Genomic DNA, 20,545 nt, shown 5'->3' on the forward strand with positions numbered 1-20,545 from the left:
AAAATGGTTTAATATAACATAAAATTCACAAGTATTTAAATATACATTTAACATGTAACATACATACATTTTGTGTAAGAGAGCATTCTAACCCTGATAAGGTTGACTGAATAATAGAACTAGTCTGCTTTTTTACTAATACAGTAGTCCCTCTCTATATTGCGGTATATTTATCGCAGCCTCACTGTATTGCGGGATTTTTAAAAATACTATATTTAATTATTTATCGTGGATTTTTCACTATATCGCGGGATTTTGTGGTACTGTATACATATGTTGTTAAAGTTACGTAGGTTTAAGAGTGTAGAATATGTTTAAGAACATAAGTAATGTTTATAAAAGGGTGGAAAAAGTTAATAAGGGAGTGGGAAAGGTTAATAAGGGACTAGAAATGGTTTATAAGTGTGTGGGAAGGGTTTATAAAGCCTTAAAATATACACAAATACTAAAATAAATGTAAGGTTCCTACTTCGCGGATTTTCGCCTATTGCAGGGGGTCTAGAATGTAATACCCGCGGTAAGTGAGGGAATACTGTATTTTAGGAACTGTGAATTTACTGGTCACAGTATTTTTAGGGTGTTTTTATCTGTAAGCTTGATATTCTCACATAACAGTTTCCAGCATATCAGTACAATAACTTAGATCTTCCCATCGCTTCCTTCTGGGCATTTTTTAATATCTGGTGACTCTTTGACACCTCTTCGTGTTGGCTTCTAACATCCACAGCTCCTTGGATGTCTGTTTTACACATCGTGGCTTCCATCTCTCTGAAAATCACTGCTTATCGATGCTAATACTTCAAGGTCACAGATTCAGTTGCCCACAGGCACCCAGCAGGTAACATAAATGTGTCAGGTGGACAGAGAGCGGTGGGAGTAAGGCAAAGTTCATTTGTTACATTTCAAGAAACTCAGAAATAATTACCCCTTTCTAAAGCCCACTCTGGGTCCAATAAAACATCTGTGAACTGTAGAACACTTAGTTTCATAGACCAGTTAGGGACCCCTGGTTTACCTGAGGCTTGCTGTGTGCTGTTGATGGATATCGTCTTGTATAATTCTAACCACGACCCTGTCCCGGGGTTAATGTCATTATCCCAGTTTTACAATGAGAAAACTAGAGCTTAGGGGGGTAGGGGTTACCTGCCCTAAAACGATTGAGATTTCCTTCTCCGGGTTTTAATGCAGGTCTGCCTGGACCCAGTCACTGGGCCATGTGGCTTCTCACTGTCACATATGCTTCTTTCCTCACCTCCCACCCAACTCCCTGCTTCTCCTCCTATCTCCACACTCCACTCCTTTTTTGCAACATATTCTGTGTTCTCTTGGCTCCTGATTCTACTTGTGTCTGCATTTGGACAATTCTTCACCGGATAGTTGAAACCTCTGTCTACATCGGCAGTGAGCCGCAATTCTTAGTAACTGATAGCTCCCATTGTAAACAAGCATTTCAATACAATGTATTTTTGCTCTTTCTTTAAATAAGTGCACCAATTTTCAGAGCTTTGAAATGGTTGGATTTGTTGTTGTTGTTATAAGTTGAATTTGCCCTGTCTTAACACCTCTCCATTTCTACTTAGGGTTTTCCAAGTACTTTTATAAGTACAGTAATGTGAGCTTGCTCAGTGAACTACTGTTAGAGCAGATGGTCTCAGAATTTTTTTGGAAAAAGCAAACATTGAGTCTTCATCTATAGAAATCCAAGTTAATTACCTTTGAGGAAAAAGAGCTTCTTGGGTGTTGCAATCACTATGATAACTCAGTAAAGGTGCCTGGGGCATGTTTCTGGGCCTTTTGCATCAGAGGAGATGTAGTTATAACCCACAGACTCACGGTAATGCTTTCATTTGATCTGGAATGTTTGAGTCCCGGTTTAACCTTTTGTGGAAACTCTCACCCAGAACAGTGTTTCTTTGGGAAGTCTTAACACAAACATTTCAAATTAGGTTTCCAGACAAAATTTATGAAGGCTTACTGTGATAATTTTTTAATCCTAACAAAGAAAGAAGCTATAATTGTGCAGCCTTTTAAATGAACATACATTGTATATGCACAGCAACTCATCCACTTACCCTTCTTTGTACAAATAGTTAACAAAAACAAACTGTAGCTCCCTACTAAGATACATATTATTCAGAAAAATCTATTTGTACTTGGAAAATAGATGGGGATTGGGGGGCTTTGGCTGCCTTAATTCTGCATGAACAAACCCCAATTCATCCTTTCTTCATCTACTCATGATGTTATCAACATGAAGATGAGAACAGTCAAAGTCTAATTGGATGTGTGCTGCATGTTCCCAGTTATGATGATCATTTACTGAATTCTTTATAAGTGCCCGATACTGTTCTGCACTTACATACATTAACTCTCCTAAACTTGAACCTGTAAAGTAGGTGCTCTAACTCACCCAAAGTCACACAGCATGTAGTGGCAGTCAGAATTTGAACCCAGAGCCCTCATTTTTAACAAATACGCCTTGGATTACAGACAGAGTACATTGTGAAACTGGACAGTTTATTCCTCAGTGATGGATTCATTGAGGCCGAGGGGAGGGGGATGGGCAGTATTGGGAACTAGCTCCCCAGAGGATTCCGTTAGACCAGCAAGACTGAGAATGACTTAATTATAAGGAATGCCCAGAACTGAATAATTTTTATCATTAGTCCTCTCCACATGCAGGTAATGCCTGAACCAGCGTCTCTGAGTGCCACAGGAGACAACTGAGCAGGGACAAGATGTAGCCACCGATTTCATGTTCCCAAGTATTCCTCCTCTTTGTGGCAAAATTTAGAAACCATTTTTCAGTAGGACTGCCAATTTGCAGTATTATCTTTACTCCAACTTGGGTGTCAATGAGTGCTTCCCAACTCTAAATCGACATGTGCTCAAACTGTCTCAGGTGGTAGCTGTTAGCCCTATACTTATGGAGACTTTAAAAGTTCGCCTAGGCACATGGCCCAGTCCTCACTGTCTGTGCTCACGATTTGTTAGGAGGTAGGTCCTCAGCCTGTCGCAGTGAACACCATTTCCTCTTGTCCTGTTATCAGAGAAACGGAGAAGCTTTGTTCAACCAGAAATATATAACGTCCCTTCTCATCAGACCATGCAGGAAAGATGCTAAGTAATTATTATGGATGGAAGAGAGAACTATAGGGAAAATGAGATTTTTCCTGGAAGTAACCAATAGACTCACAGAGCATTTATGAATGTAACAGTGGAGGTCTGGGCTCTTAGTGAGAAAGACAGGAGATCCATGAACATGCTTATTTGTTATTCTGTTGAAAGACAAGTTTGCAGCATGTACAATTTCTGATTTTTGACCCATAGTGAGCTCCTTTACTAATCAGTGAACTGCCCACTGTCTACCTCTTAACCTGGCTTTCTTGTTACCTATCATCAGGTTTTTAGCCAATATTTATAAGTCTGAGAAGGTCACATTTTTCTTTCAGGGTTCTTTAATCCATTTTCAAGAGGAAAATTATTTACCATTTACCATAGCCATATTTATGAACTTGGGATTCATTAAGGTCTCAAGAATTATTCCTTATAAATCTTTAAAGTCTGTTTTCTGGTTTTCTCTTAAAGCATTTGAAATTATAACTAGTAACACTAGATTATAATAGGCTTTTATGTACCTAAACACTAATTTGAAATGTGGAATTAAAAAACAAAAGTTTGTTTTAGTGATTAATGAGCTAATGCCGAACGATTTTATTCCAAACAAATTCACTGATTTTGTGATTTGTCACTCAACCTGAAATATTACAGGTTGGCTACAGCCAAGTAATCAAAGTGGTTTGTTGGTTTTCCTTCCCTGGACTACTGATGATTTATGTCAGGGAATGACAAATGCTACTTCTAATATACACTCCATTGAAGTCACCATACAACTCTGCCAAACGTCATTCCTTAGGCAGGTGAGTCTCAAAGTTTAGCTTGCGTCAAAATCACCTGAGGGCTAATTAAAACAGATTGCAGGGCCCCACCCACAGAGTTTCTGATTTAGTAAGTCTGTTGTAGGTCCCAAAATTATTGCATTTCTAATGTTAAAACAGAAACTAAGGCATATTTAAAGTTTTAAGACAGTACCAAACTGGAAGTGGTTAGAAGTGTTCTAGCCGCAAGAGCCACGAGAAAGACCAATAGTAAAAGTGCAGAGGCAATGGAAGGAAATTATTTGATTGGCTACACCTTAAAGCCTAGTTGGCTGTTTGTAATTGGTTCAACTTCGGTTGGCTGTTTTGATTGGTTCAACTTCAGTTTCGATTTCCCAACCTCCAGGTATTTAAAAAGCTTAGGTTTTTCTTTGCTTATGTAGGCTGTAGGCTACCTCAGTAGTCGAGACATCTCAGCCCAATGGACTCCTTTTTTAGTTAATTAATGCTGACAAGACCCAAGAGGATGCTTAAGCTTCTCGGGAACACTCTTTAGAAACCACTGCCCCACACCAAAGGGCCTTTGAGAAATTTCACCTATTTTGTAAACCCTAGAAATTTTGCAGGATTTACTTGCTATCCTCCGGCACATTGTAGTTTACTTAAGCATGTAGATAATGAAATAAACTTCAGACTTGCTGTTCTCAGTATTATTGTCACTCATATGCAGCAAAACTCCACCATAATATGATAAACAGAGAGGGTCAGAAAATTTTAAACAGTGCAAATGTGTTTTTGCTGTTATGCTGGACTGAAGAAATGACCAGGAGGAGGCTGTGAAGCTGGTTGGCTGGGAACTTCTGGGTCTGGCTGTGCAGGAAAAAACAAAACACATCCTTGTAATAGCAACAATTTGGCTTGGCGCCACCTGGTGGTAGTTGCCTGCTCTAGCACTACATAGATACGCTGGTAATTCTGGTTTTTCTGGATGTTAACAAAGGTGGAAAATACAGTGGAAGTGTCACTAAGAAAAGAAAATGGATGTAGTAAAGCAGCCCCTATCTCATGTAGTTTGATATTGTGTAAATCAACTACCCTTAGTCTTCACTGGTGCAAAGATTTAATAAGCATTCTCATTTGGCAGTATTTTTGAATTTACATTATAGGACAGAATATAAATACAATTTAAATTAGAAAATCTGCACCATTTGATTTAGCTACAGCCAATGGAAGATTTCACAGAAACAATGTTTGCATTAATTTGTACTACAGTGTGGAAACCTTTTCAGAAAAATACAGTAGCATTTTTTTTTTTTTTAGTTTAGTCATTTTTTTTTTCAAGATTTTATTATTATTACTTTTTTAGAGAGAGGGGAAGGGAAGGAGAAAGAGAGGGTGTGAAACACCAATGTGTGGTTGCCTCTCGCGCGCCCCCAACTGGGGCCCTGGCCTGCAGCCCAGGCATGTGCCCTGACTGGGAATTGAACCAGCCACCCTTTGGTTCGCAGGCTGGCACTCAGTCTACTGAGTCACACCAACCAGGGCAGCATATTTTTTTCAATAACAGTTTGCATTTAATATTATTCTGTATTAGTTTCAAATGTACAGCATAATGGTTAGACAGTCGTGTACTTTACAGAGTGATCCCCCTGATATTTCCAGTACCCACCTGGCCCCATACATAGTTATCACAATATTATTGACTATATTCCCTGTGCTGCAATGTACATCTCTGAGACAATTCTGTAACTACCAGTAGCATGTTTCTAACTAAATAAGAGTCCTGTTCAATTATTTCTACTGTTGAAGGGTTTCAGCAAGGGACCAAAGGGCAAAGACAAGAAAGCAGGTACCAAAGACCGGGCAATTATAAAACCTAAAGCAAGTTTCAAGACCGCCTATGTGGAAGGAGATAAGATTTTGCAGAACTGGCTTGCCCACCTTAGCTTATGCTCCTTTGTGAAGGCGTAAAAGAGAACATTGACCACTGATGGGGGCAGGTGGGAGTTGTTGGTGTAATGGCTTGTCGAGAGCTGGATGGTGCGCTGTACTGCGTGGCCTTCCCACGGCTCAGTTTCCACATTTCCACCAGCTTCATTGAGACCACCTGGAGAGACACGTGTTACCTTAAAACAGAGAGACTTGAAGGCGGCTATTTGACTCAGAAATCACCTAAATCGGAAAGGCAGTGGCCATGCGGGTGGCAAGGCAGACATGACGTTGCTGCGTGGGCAGAGAGCTGCGCTTCATCCGCCGCAGGGCTGAGCCACCTGAGCGCCATTTCAAAGCGGAACGCGAAAATTAGCATCTCTAACAGGTGCCGGGTGGCGCTGAAGGTGATGCTGCCTCGCACCCGATGGGGCGCTCCTCTGTAAGATCCCCTCTAGAGGGGTCACAACAGTAAATATTAGCACACATTATTTTATAAAACTCGGCAGGAGAGCACAAATACTTCTGTGCATATTATCACATAGCGATCACAAGATCTTTTGTTAACCGGTATTTAATGCCAGCGTCCCAAATAAGATTTCTGGCCACGGCCTCTCGGCCCATTTCTCACTGTGAAGCCTTGTAACACTTGTTCACGTTTTGTATATAAACCTGAAAATGCAAGTATATGGACGAACATTTTATAAAAATACATTGATTTCTGGCGATGCCTTGTGCTGACGATTGTATACAGTAATATGATCATGCGGCAGAGGGCGCTGTGGTATCACATTTACGTGTGTTCTAGGCAGTGAATTCCTGAATAGTCCCTGGATTTATAAAGGAAAGCAGGAGAGTTGAATGGTCCCTTCACGCTTCGCTTCTCTTTAAAATACACCTGAGATTAGGAATTGACAACTTCAGAATTCCTATTATCTGGAACAAGGAGTCTTGTCAGGCCTATTGGTACTTTTCTATTTAAGACTCATTAATTTGGAAGAATGTATTTCAGCCACTGCATCAAAATACTCCTCAAATTTCAGAGACCCAAATTTAAGGATTTTTTTTCTAAAGCCAGTTTTACAGTTGAGGGTTGAGTTGATATGAATATTTTGTTACTGACTTGAGACATTTAGAAAATTGGAACATATAAAACTGCTTTTTGTGCCATCCTGTGCTTTTTATTTGGTCATTGAATATAGAGGTAATTCAAGAAAGTTATTAAATCACAAAGTGCTGTCACCAAATGATAATATTCTATTCTATAATTATACAGATTATTCAGATTGACATTACAATAAATCAATAACAAAATTTAAAATATCAGGCTTTCACAGATATGTGAAGTTTTGGTAAAAGCCAAAATATACAAACTAAAATCTTCTCAATTTACTATCGGTTAATTAAAAACAAACTCTATATTGAAGCATATGGTTTTCCCCCAGCCACATCATTAAGAGTTCTCCATTATTTACTTGAAATGCTGTGTAAAATATAGTTTGATGAAAAAGAAAGTACAAGATGAAGTATATGAATTGTTAATTTTTTAAAATGTGTTTTATTGATTATAGTGTTACATTTGAATAGTTAATTTACTCTAACAAACCTTTATAAAGAAAACTATGTGATGACTGGCCAGTAAGAGGAGAGAAATGGATAGTGTTTGTTAATAAAACATTTATTTCTCTAAACTGTTTAAGAAGCATTCTGGAGCATTATAATCTGACCTGGAATATTGTGTCCTCTTCCAAACGAAGTCCCAGAATCTGAATCATCAAACTGGTAGGGAAGTTAGGAAGTCTCTATTTGCGTCATTGACCTGAACTTGCATTTGACAGCACGTAGCAGAGTCCTGAGAAATGTGACTCCATCAGACAGGGCATTACTGTCCTTGCATATAAGTGGCATCTGGAGGGGCTGTTGCTGACCAGGCTGAGTTCTTTTCATTTCTCAATACTTTTCCTGGAGGTTGCAAAACGCCTATTGGAACTCTTACTCTCAATTATGAATTCCAGGAAGCAAAGGAAAGAAAATGAAGGAAAGGAGGAAGGGACAATTAATTACTGGGCCAGGATGGCAAAATCCTGAGATCCCAGTAGATAGCCACTCATATCTCACTGTTGGAAGACAGCCAATGTTCTCCTATGCCAAGGAAGGCTGGGAAGCAGCTTTCTACTGGGCACAATGCCAGCTCTCGTAGAATTACTAGTCTGTTAATAAAGAAAGAAAATAATGGAAACCTCTTCCAAAGCTCTCTGTCACAGCCTCGGCCACAATTAGCATCTTATGATGAAGCAAGTGCTCCCAGAGAAATTAAAAGACTTCACCAATGTCACAGAGCTAGGACTTTGTAGAGCATAATTTATATACTCTTGTTTTCAAATGAGTTATTTGTGGAATTTTATGTGCGAATGGGGTGGGGTCTTTGAGATTCTAAAGATGCTGCTTTAACAAGAGCATAGTAAAGGGTAAAGAATGTAAAGAATCACATGTTCTTGGAAGCTTGGCACATTAAGCCACTTCTAATAAGATTATAGTGATTGGATTTTTCTATAGAAATAATGCAAAGTAAAATAAAGACATGGTTCCTACCTGAGAAGTGAAGTGATACTCCAACTGCCAAAGCATTACAATTTCATTTGAGATTCTATTTCCTCAAAGTTAATAACGGACACATTCCCTCATATAAACCTTAATGTATGATTCTAAAAATTGTGGCCCTCCTCCTCTCCCAGATGCAGGGAGCGGCCCTCAGCTTTCTGCAGAGGGTGACTAAGGGACAGTGACCGTGATAGCAGTGGCAACAGCAAATCCAGTCTGCTCTCAAAGGGGTTTGGGCTGGTTTTCTCACATTGCCCAGAAAATAAAATGAGTGTTTCCTGGAAGGAGAGTTGTGAACCCATGCTGACTTTCTCTCACAGGTATCCAGCCATTTAAATGCTTTGTTCGATTTGCACATTCAAAAATGCAACACCGCACCAGGCTAGGCATTCATCCAATGAGAAATTACGTATCACTGCTTATAACCTAGTCTCACAAAGAAGTGATATGCAGAAACCTGAAAGGGAATGTTTTGTAAAAATTGGACAGTATTATACCTATCCCATTTATGGATAGCAAAACAGCAATGACTTGATTTAATTCATTTGGCGAATAGGAAAAGATTGTTTTCATTTTAATATTTATTCAAGTTGTCTTTAATGCCACAGGTATGATTTCAAATCCTTCTAAACATGAAGAGTTATTTCAATATTACAGTGTCCTCTGGCATGGCAAATAGTTCATATTTTCCCTCTATGCCTGACGTATGTGTGGGATTTAAATGGGGGAGGGGCAGAAATTCCTAGTTGGAAATTCAATCTTGTGTGATTTGTTTATGATTGCAGTGGGAGAAACTACAGATGACCACGAGTGAAAGGAGGAAAATATTCTGCTCTGTCACATTCCACGTCATCGCCATCACCTGTGTGGTTTGGTCTTTGTATGTGTTGATAGATCGGACAGCAGAGGAAATCAAGCAAGGCAATGATAACGGTAAGAGCATGACACTTCTATTTTCCTCTCTCAGATTTGATGATGATTCCCAGAGCTGAGTAAGAAAACCATCCCCCCGATTTAGATCTTCATGACTGAAACACTAGCAAAAGCCGGTACTGGAAATTGGGTCTTTTCCTGTTATGCTACTGATTCATACTCTGACTATAAAGTATTCGGTATATGGTCCCAAGCTGAGATGTGAGATTAATCAAGTCCATGTGAACCTTAGCAGGGAGACACACACACGTATTATCCACCACTCCCACTTCTCCGGAGCAGAACAAGGATCAGGTTCTTGCTGCGGTGCAGAGGCAAACAGTTGTAAAAATGGGAGGTTTTTATTTAATTCTCCCTAGTTATTGCTTCTTTTAAAACATGAATAAGATGACATTTTAGTAGAAAATGTTATAGCTTGTTAATTAATACCATATAATGTGATAGACAGGATTAATACTATGGTTTGAAATTTTAAACATACTAGGTTTGATTGTGAAGTCTGCAAAGAAGATCAAAATGGGTAGCTCGTTTAAAATAGATTATCTTCACTTCTTAAGGTACCCAGCTCTCTTTCTCGCCAGGCTCTACAACTTTAGCATATACCGTCAATCACAGCCAGTATAATAGTGAGAAATAGTCCCCTAACCCCGCTCTCCTCGCAGTGGGCGCGGGTCGGGGAGAGGAACATATTAAACCCCTGGTGAACGTGAAAGAAGAAACTGTTCAGGTAATAACCCTGTATGTTAACAGTGTTATGCAGACGTTTATGCACCTTCCTCAAAAACAGGAAAATATGAGAGTGAAGAAAAGAAGGAAAAAGAAACAAAATTTTAAAAGGGAAAGCTTTGTTACTTCTGTTTCTTGGGTTTTACAAAAGCAGGTTACTGCATTCTCACACTTGCCCTCGTGGTGGCAGCAGTGCGCGCGCTCCCGCGCTCTCCTGGGCGCTCGAGAAGCAGAAGGGGCGGGGCCCGTGCAAGGGGCTCTGAGGGCTTCCCAGCAGCACTGGGATCCGGTTTAGGTGCTTTTGGTGTGCAGGGAGGTCCGGGAAGGGGTGGCGACGGAGTTACACATCCTGCTGTTCTCTTCTGAAAAAGAATGAAAGCACTGTGGCTAGAAATGCAGGTAGTATGAGGCTTTGCTTGTTTTTTGGCTCAGTCTTAACTCATTTTTTTATACAATTTATATCAAAATACATTGTTTGCAACTACATCATGCATTGTTCCTGAGATACTGGATTTAAAAATGTCTGTTAGATCTGTATTAAAAATTTCCTAGAGGTTAGTTGTTTTTTGTTTTGTTTTTTTTTTAAATCCATGTCCCCTGTATTTACAGGTACTGGCCTAGGCCAAGTCACAGAATATGTGCCGGAAACACTGCATTGTGCATGTATGGAAAAGGGGAGGCATTCCCCCCACCCCCTTCCTATACGAAACTGTATGGCCTCACGACTAAATATTTTCCTAGCAATTGAGGACAGCATAATAGTCAGGGACTTCATATTTGCAGATGTCTAACTTGGAGTTCAGCGTCTGAGAACCATAAACTGGCCCCAGGGTAGCCTTGCCTTCTCCCAGTGGTCACCCTGAGCTGGTGCAGCTGCCCTAGTCTGCGGGGCTCTTTCTGTCCTCCTTCAGCCACACGAGAGGGGAAAAGTAAGGGACTTCTAGAAAATAACAAGAAGCAATCTCACATCATTCAAACATAGACAAGAACCACCCCTTTCATTCATTTACCCAACGCCACTTCTGAGACATGTGAGTGGCTAGTGATTAGTTATCCTATAATGAACTCAAGAGTCTCAATCCAGAACCCAAGAAACCCATGGCTCCCTGTTTCCTCCCATTTATCTCACTCTGCCTGCTCATTCTCTGGTCCCCATGGAGATCCTAATGCTGCCAGTTGTCATTTTTATGCTGATAATCCTCCAAATTGATTCCTAGCTCATACTGAACTCCAGTCATGCATCTACCTACTTCCTGAACGTCTGTTTGAAGGTCTTCCAGGCACCAAACTCCATGTGTCCGGACGCATCATCTGCTACCATTTCCCACTCTAACACCTGTGGGGAAGGCATCATTAACACCCAGCAACCAAATCCAATCCTGTTTTCATTCCCCATCTCTTCCCTCTTCCTCGCTTCCACCTAAAGTCAGGCACCAAATCCTACGTATTCTGCCTCATGTACCTCTGGAACCTGTCCCTTTCTCTCCTTCCCCACAGCCACTATTCATGTGCAAACTGTCATCTTTTGCTTGAAAACTGCAATAGCTTCTTAACTAGACTTTCTCTAGTTTTCCCACTTTCAACCCATACTCAATAATGTGCTCCCAGAAAATTTACGAAATACAGATCCAATCACATCCTAGCCCTAGTTAGCCATTAAAATACTCATATACCCCGATCTGTTTAATGAGACTCTGGGCCCCGCTGTGACCTAGCTGTAGGCAATTACGCTGAACATCCGCCAGCTCCCCAAATCTACTTCCGGACCCTTGCTCGGCTTTGCTCTTTACATGAAATACCTCCTCCCAGTTTCTCCTGTCCACCACCAGTCACTCAAGTACACTGCTCACCTCGCCCTAACCCCACGCAGCCTTTGCAGTTCACTGTAAACTTCATTTCCCCTGGGAAACTTAGTTCAGATCCCCAAACTAGAGTCATTGTTATTATTAGCACAGTGGTTCTCAAAATGTGTGCCCTGATCCAAGAGCATCACCGTCTCCTGGGCACCTGTTAAAGAAATGCAGATATTTGCCTCTCCCCACCCCGGAACCATGAATCAGAAATTCTGAGGGTGGAGCCCAGCAATTTGTGCTTAAGAAGCCAGGTGATTGTGTTCCCATAGCAACGTGCATGTACCCTCTCCTCTTCCACCCCTTACTCCACCTTGATTGTCTAATTTGAATTACCTGGGAAGTTTCTATGCCACTACAGAGCCTCAGTTTTATCCCCAGAGATTTAGATTTTGTTATCCCTGAGTGATACTCTTGGGCTGAGAAGCTCTGCCCAATCAGGACACATTATTGTAATGGCTCATTGAACTCTGTCCCCCTCACCCACAGCCTCTGAGCTCAGAGCAGGTGTGCCGACCTCTGTCTTGCTCTCCAGCTTATATCTGGCGCTGAGCGCTGTGTCTGTGTTCTGGTGGCCTAGTGAATGCCGTAGAGGCAGTGTTGAAGTGTGACTGCCTCATACCCAAGCTTTTCCACTGTTAATCTTTCTTGTACATATTTTCTTCAAAAAAAAAAATTTTTTTTTTTCCTTTCTCAGTTCTGGGTGGGGTGGATGCAGAATTTCAGAAAGTTGGGCCTCTTAGATTTCCCAATACAGAAGCTTGAATGATAATCAAAGGTCAGCTTCCATAAGTGTATATGTATATATGGTCAAGAGTCAGCTTTCTGCCACGTACTTCAAAAAATTATTTTGAGTTTCTTCAAAGCAAGTGAAAATTAGATACCTTTCATCTTTGGTGTTCAGAGCTTTTGAATTAAGAAGCAAGATGCTTATGAAAAAGCAGTGCCTGTGGTTGTTCCTGCAGAGTCCCTTGCAGGGGTACCACTCCTAACTCAGCCACTCTCAGATAGAAACCCCAGTGGTTTTCGTCAATGGCATCACGGGTACTTAGGTTTAAATTGTATTTAAAACCTGACTTCCCAAAGCACGGGTAGGTGGCCATCTGTGTGAGTTATTATTTTAATCTTCCTTGGCTCTGTGCAAGTGCTGACCCTGAATCTACTTGCAAAGATTTCGGGGGGAAGAAAAACACTGCATCCTTTCAAAGGCAACATATTTTCAATCCATCCTGAAAACCTTCAAAAATATTTGAATAGGAACAAGTTGTCCTTCTTCAACCAGAACTGAAGTTGAATATGAAATAGCAAATCTTTTGAATTGTTATAACAATCCTGAAGGGGGGGGGAAAATGTGTTTTCAAATGGTGTTCTTTCAGATTAAATATGCATGATGCCCCAGATAGCTGTCTCATCTTACTCTCCTTTTCTCCGTCACCTGTGAAGGGTAAAAAAAGGGGAAAAGAAAAAAAGAAAAAACAAACAAACAAACAAACAAACATGGCACTTGAAACTTTAACATCCTGGATTACCCATGTTGCCAACTCTAATTTGGGAGAACAATTGCTTTTTGTGCCCTATCTTTACATATTCTAGAAGAATGCTCCAGTATACTATTTATGTGTTGAAAACAAAACACAAAAACACAGACCAACAACAACAAAAAATATCAGTTTTATACTATTAAAAAGACTGTAGGTACAGATTTTAATGTTGCCCCAGAATTATTTAAATATATACACCATAAGGGACTAGCATGACCAATTGATTTCCCCCCCATGACTCATTCTCTTGTAAGCCTCTACCTATCTCCAGGGCAGGGGCCGTGATTGTTTATTCAGAGACCGCTTGGTATTAGTAGAGGCTGCAAAATTTTTGCTGCCTGTGGCTGAGTCCAGCAGATAAGGACTATGGCTCTAACCATCTGTTTAGAGTATGTGTTAAAAATCACTTCCCAGCAATCCATACAAAATTTTCCTTTGCAGCATTATTGTTTAAACTGTTCCTTTTCAAATTAATTACGTGTGCTGTTATTGTTAACAATCCAAATATTGTATGATCACCACTGATACGGGCTGGTTGTCAGAGGCCAGAGCTCTAGTTCTGCCTTGATCACTGGCTAGTTATCGTGAACAAAACAATCTATCACTCTGAAGCTCAGTGCCCTCATTTGTAAAATTAAGTTGGACTGAATACTCTCCAAAATTTCTTTTTAATGATTCGTCTTTCAAAGACACCATGAACTTGACCTTGCATCAGATAAATTGAAACATTGTGTTTATACAATACTGCACATATAGCATACCTATTTACTCACAGTGAATATTACCATTAAAATGAGTTATAAATATGTGGAACTGTTTCCTTCTCTTTTTAAAAAAAATAACATACCAACTGGAGAGAAGCAGCCAGGACAAAAGCAAAGGAAACCCCCCCCCCCCCCCCCCAGTTCTACCACTCAGACACACCATTATATAAACACATTTTGTAATTCTGCATACCCTAAGCACCCAGCCAAAAAGATCCCAATTTAATGATTACTTATTCTAAACATACACTCTTCCTGCCCAGTCACACAGCCTTCTACATAAGATATGCAGAACACGCAGAGAATGTGAATTTAAAAGCTGGAAGAGACCTTAGAGATCACTGTTTTAAAGATGAGGAAATCAGCAATTTGCCTCATCTGCAGCTGTGTTATGAACACCCACGTGGGAGTTTGTGGCTTACCCAATTGAACTTAAAGAGTAAACAGAGAAGCAAGACGTTACAGGTGACTGAGCACGTGCACCTCCAGTGGAGCGGGATAGGGAGCCTAGTCTATTACCAGTAAAACATATTTTCGGAGAAACAGTATTGCTGGAAAGTAGACGGTATGAAAGGGGCCAGTGGGTACATCCCAGCTGATAAGCCATTGTCACTGTGGTCTGAAAGTTTGGCCTAAGTATTCAAACAGACACTGCAGTGTATACACAGTATTGCCACTGAAGCACTTCAGGAAACTTTTATTGTAGTTAACTTCCGGTGAGATGTCTGAGCATGTCCCACAAAGGGGCACAGGGTGAGGAGGTGTCATGCTGACAAAATGCTAGTGGCTGGGCTGGCTGCTAACTGGACTCTGTCCTCACTGGGATTCCTGGTCTTCATTGCCTACCATCCAGGTAGGACATCCTGAGGCTGAAGCCCAATGAAGTTAAAAAGGTCTTGGTATAGGCACAGGTGAAAGCTTTGCTCTTAATCTACAACCCAGTAAGGCAAAGATGTGAAGCATTTAAATCACTCAGATAGCAACAGTAACAATTTACATTCTTATAGCACTATGTGTCAAGAAGTATTAATTCATTTAATCCACACTAAAAACCCTATGAGGTAAATACTAGTATTAGCTCCATTTTTAAAGAATGTATTAGTTATCTTTTGCTGTATAATACACATATTAATAATTTTTAATTGATAATATGCTTAGATGATATTATTTTGGCTGTATTGGGGAAAAAGTGGTGGTTTCAATAACAAAATAGAAAATTTGACTAAATTTTGACTAAAATGACTGTGACCCCAAATCTTAGGCATGTCTGTCCTCATGAACTGGCTTTCTCTGGTGAGATGGGGTAGCTTCTATCTTCTTTATTTTTTTAAAGGGAATGAGGATGGGGAGGCAGACTATATGTACAATCTCACACATTTACTAATTACTTTACCTTTTTAAAAGGATTTTAAATTCTGATTCTTTCACTCAATATGTTCACTATCCTACCTCAAAGATTTAACTACAAGGAATGTCAAAGTAAGTATAAAAATAATCCATGTCGTATCTGATAATCATAGCAGGTACTTGATACTGTAGTGGTAGGTAAGGGATTTCTTCATATACAATGTTAGCAACGCCTTTCGAATAGCTGAAAGCAATTAAGCAATTCAGGTTGTAATTCTTATTCACAAAATCTAACATTTATATAGCTTTACATTCTTACCTACAAAATTTAGCAGGCAGGCATGCTCTTTTGAAGGAGTCCTAGAGAAAAAAATTACCAAATCCATAGATACCAACATGGTGATAACATTCTCTCTCTCTCTTTTTGTTTAAATTTCAAAGGTGTCCTTGAATGGCCATTTTGGACGAAACTGGTAGTGGTGGCCATCGGCTTCACAGGGGGTCTCGTCTTCATGTACGTACAGTGTAAAGCCTACATGCAGCTGTGGCGCAGGCTGAAGGCCTACAACCGGGTGATCTTTGTGCAGAATTGCCCAGACACTGCCAAGAAACAGGAGAAGGGCTTCTCGTGTAACGTCAACATGGACCTCAAGGATGCCGCTGTCGTGCCTGCGCTACAGACGGGTACAAACTCACTGCCCTCCGCAGAAGGCAGCCCTCCCGACGTGATCCCAGTGTGATGGAATCGGCGGGCACTCCTTCGCGGAAGAAGACCTTTCCAGCCCTCAGCCACTACAAATGACAGAAACGATCCTGAGTTACTCACTCTCTTTGTCTTCACCCTGTTCTCCTACTGACTCAGTTTTCCTTGCTTTGCTCAAAAAGGAGGAAAAGACACCACATGACCAGGATCCCATGAAGCGGAGTCTAAGAGTGAGATACATAAATGGGAAAAGTTGGCTCAAGAGTAATTTCTAAAACAATTAAAAAGCCACCAGAGCAAGGAATACTTTTAGGCAACGTTCAACATCAGACAACAGGGACACAGGAGTCTTCGCAGCAGCAGGGGAAAGTTTCAGAGTACAGACTTGCCATGTGTATTTCTTCTAAGGCCTCGTAATGTTAACTATGTCACCTGCAAATAGCAAACATGGTTGGTTTTAAGCCTGAAATTGTCCACATTATCCGTAAGGCCCATCAGAAGCACACCTGGAGGATGCATCATTTGATAGTCACACTTGGACACATAACAGATTTTGATGGCTATAGTGCAGTCCAGTTGTTTTGAGAGATGCATGAGTTTAAATAAGACGCAGTACACACTGGAAGATACTAATATTTGGAATTATACTTAAATCATGAACAAAAGATTTTCAGAGATTTTTAGGGGTTTAATTGGCTCTGTTAAATACCCACAGAAGTTGAAATCAACTATCAGGTTCCATATTTTATCGGGACCGCCTGAAACAGTGTTGTCTCACAGAAATAGAACATAAGCTACAAATGCAGTCCAAATATGTAAATTTTAAATTTCCTAGTAGCTCCTTTAGAAAAAATTTTTAAAAAGGTGAAATTAAGTTTAATAATTATTTTATTTAACACTATATATTCAAGCTATTTCAACACATCGTCAATATTAAAAATTGTTGAGATAGTTTACATCTTTTTTTATGAACAATGTCTTCAAAACCCAATATGTATTTTATCCTTACAGAGTATTTCAGTGTGAACTAACCCTATTGGCTAGCACAGCCCTAAATTGGAGACAGAGCCTCTGATTCATTAAACAGTTAACTATTTCAAAATTTAGCAGCTGAATTCATTCTTTTACTCAAAGCCTCACAAATGTTATAATTTTACAAAGCACTAAATTAATCAAATGAAATAGCCTGGTCGAAGAGTTAGATGAAATCACTAAAGGGTGAAAAAAAAAAAAAGTATTAGAAAGATAAAGCAATCTGCCTGTGGCAATGTTCTGACAGTAACTTGGTTGCTTCGATGAAACACTTCCGATAGGGAAAATGAAAGTTACATATTTTGTTATTAAGTCAAACGTGTAAGGCTTTTTTTAAAAAAATCCATATAAGGTGTCAGCTTGTCAGGCGAGTAGTTAAGCATTTAAACTCTTATTTGTAAAAGTTGACAGTATTTCCCTTGCTCAGCTGGGAAGCAAAAACATTCACCAGATTCTGTGAGCAGTAATAAATTGAGTTGTTTAGGTTTGACAGTTCAGTTGATTATTGTGTTCCTTGCATATTCATGTAAAACTGAAGCGTGAATGATATTGCAGTGAGCTAGATTAATGATTATAGATATAGTGGCCTGTCAAAGAAAGATGTTTTACATTTTAAAAAGGTGATTTATTTTTATTAGCTGTCATATTTATTATTGTGAAAAGGCGACCTTGTTGGCCATGAGAACCAAAGCATGGGGACGGCATTGCACAAGTCTGGGTACCACGTTGACGCACTTTGTAACTATCCGTGTGCTTGTTCTTCACAGATTGTCATCGGAAAGAGGGAAGACAAATAGCCTTTTAATGAGAAAGATGACATGAATAATCATAGTACTGACACTGAGTCCAAATAGTCCTGATTCCTAGAAATAAAGAAAAGGGAAACAACGTCCACTCTGTGTGTGTGTGTGTGTGTGTGTGTGTGTGTGTGTGTGGCATGTGTGTGTATTCATGTATATACACAAGAAAACTGTTTTCAGTCAGGAAACAAAAGGTTTAAAACTCATCTTTCTTAAAACTTATGGTAGGGATGTGGAATAGAGGAACAGGGATAACCAAGTAGAGGTAACTAAACTGGACCAAAAGTTCTCTACCAATAAGGACATAAGCAGTGTAATAAAACTTATGAAACTTAAATTGAACTCCATGGCCCATCATCCAAGGGATTAATCTTGATTCAATTTAACTGTTGATTTTTCTAAGCTTTTTACTAATCCATTTTCCTATGGTTTAGCAATGGCAATACGCTGTTTGCAAATATTATGGGGGTGGGGGAGATCTAGTCACCAGCAAACAAAGAAACAATTTCTCTTTTGTTTGCTCTAGAAGGAAAATGATTATTACCACCAAAAATACTGTTTAAATACTGTGCAAGCCTAAGCAAAATAGGTGAGTGCACGGCTCATTTCGGTGGGAAGAGCATTGGCTTAAATAAGGCCATGTGTATTAACACTAAGAAAACATTTCTAAAATGAAAAGTAAAGATAAGCATTACTGTATGAATGATAAAAGATGACAGAGGGTTTTAAAACCATACCTATATTCTCAAAATTAACTTGTACAGGTTTTGACTTTTTTTTTAATGAGAGACTAATACAGCTCCTTAGCAGGTTAAAAGTCTACATTTTATTCTGCTAGTCTTCTGACCTTTTTAAACCGTGAACTCCTGAATGTAAATCTTTTAAAAAGTTTTTTTCTGCAGTGGCTGTTTATGGTTCAATCTAAGTAACTATATGCACTTAAAACCTAATAGTGATTATTTTCTTCTTATATTCTGTGTGACAATGGTACATTTGCCTTTTCAGTGGAAATATTTGGCTTTTGTGGGCTAGATATACCCTTCAAAAAGAAAATCTATTCTCAAGAATGATGATTTTCTGAAGCGTGTTTCCCTGCTCACATAGAAATAAAATGGAATTGAAACACAGACTGTAATTGAAGAATGGGCTTACAGTTCTGTTAAAAACTTAGGCTTTTTATAATCATGAATCTGTGGTATTATTAATACCATATATTATAAACATTTATGCTCTTAATTTTTTAAAGAACTGTCACTTTTATTGTACAGGGTCAAAGTTTAAATTGCAGAAAACTGAAATTCAAGCATCTTTTTTTATAAGTAAAGCCCAAAAGGCCATGAAGCTTCAGTACAAACACGAACAAAACCAAAATGAAAAAAATATCAAAACAAAGATCCCGTCAGCCTGAAATACAGCGATGGAGAAGCTGAAAGATTGGTACATACTGAGCGTCTGTCAAAATGCCCCGGGATTAAATCTCACTCTGCACTGCTGTTACATGGGATCATGGTCCCAGAGATGGGCCTCATGCTTTATAATTTATCTTGTGTTGCAAAAGGTCCTTGGGTACCCCTCAAACAGCTACTCTTGGATTGGAAAATTGGCTCATAGAGCAATGACATCATTATTATAACTGTCGTGGGGTTGAGATGGGGAAGATTATTCCATCTGCCTGACACAGTTTACGTTTCCTGGCCTTGCCAATGAATATTTTGGAACGAAGTGGAGCTCTTAAAACTGACGATTATCATTATTGTAGTTGTTATATAATAATTGTGTAAGGCTTACACTTTAATTAAGAAAGATGAAAACCTTTTTCCTTTCCTTAAGTCAGCCCAAAGGTGCTATTTTACATATCAACACAGTGGAAAGGATGTCCTGTTATTTTGGGCTGCAGTGTTTCCTCCCATCTGAAGAAAGCCCATCCTGAAATTGGATACTGCATTAAAACAAAAGAAAATTATTTTAACTGTGTGTAATTTTTGAGATTGAGCATTTGTACTTTTTTGGTTTTATCTGATTCTCTTGCATTAACGATTTACTGTTTTGTGAATAATGTGTACTAAGGCAAATTAAGGAAAAGAAAATAATTATCTGTGAAAGAGTTTGTATATTAAACAAGTGACTCATACCTTGGTTGTGGTTTCTGTAGTTTTCGATGAACTTACCAAGATTTCTGCTGATTTGAGTTCTTCAGGTGTTACAGTGGTCTGGGTTTTTAAGCAGTGTAGAAACCTACTTATAATTATTTTAAGACCAACACGTACTGACTAACCCCTGACATTGTAGAAAGGAATAAACAGCTGCATTATCAAGAGAAAACCAATGGAAATAATCTATATATACTTTCAAGCCCTGTTTACAAAAACTTTAACAATGAAATGTAGAGAAAGAATTTTTTCCTGAATAGGGTTTGGATATACAAAAGAATATTTCTACTC

The 20,545-nt window shown here is 39.3% G+C and overlaps 1 protein-coding gene and 1 long non-coding RNA gene across 5 annotated transcripts in view; one reads left to right on the forward strand and one right to left on the reverse strand.

The window, feature by feature from the left end:
• MARCHF1 (membrane associated ring-CH-type finger 1) overlaps positions 1–17,108 on the forward strand; it is a 66,170-nt gene extending 49,062 nt beyond the window's left edge. The window contains exons 3-4 of the mRNA XM_090288715.1: positions 9,194–9,341; positions 16,011–17,108. Coding sequence (XP_090144841.1) covers positions 9,194–9,341; positions 16,011–16,309 — 447 coding nt within the window. The 3' untranslated portion in view covers positions 16,310–17,108. The remainder of the gene's footprint in view (positions 1–9,193; positions 9,342–16,010) is intronic.
• LOC149999361 (uncharacterized) lies at positions 10,170–20,057 on the reverse strand. 4 transcript variants are annotated; one of them, XR_016513363.1, is made up of 5 exons: positions 19,893–20,057; positions 15,889–16,361; positions 12,802–13,352; positions 11,318–11,403; positions 10,170–10,429 (listed from the first exon to the last, which is right to left on the reverse strand). It is a non-coding gene; the product is annotated as an uncharacterized LOC149999361 (long non-coding RNA). The 4 variants fall into 4 exon arrangements; XR_016513364.1 differs by lacking the exon at positions 12,802–13,352; XR_016513365.1 differs by lacking the exons at positions 12,802–13,352; positions 15,889–16,361; positions 19,893–20,057 and adding an exon at positions 12,401–12,453.
• Positions 20,058–20,545: the final 488 nt, after the last annotated feature.

This window comes from Furipterus horrens, unplaced genomic scaffold, assembly GCF_987537825.1.
Source record: "Furipterus horrens unplaced genomic scaffold, mFurHor1.1.pri manual_scaffold_10, whole genome shotgun sequence".
In the NCBI taxonomy this organism is placed as follows: Eukaryota; Metazoa; Chordata; class Mammalia; order Chiroptera; family Furipteridae; genus Furipterus; species Furipterus horrens.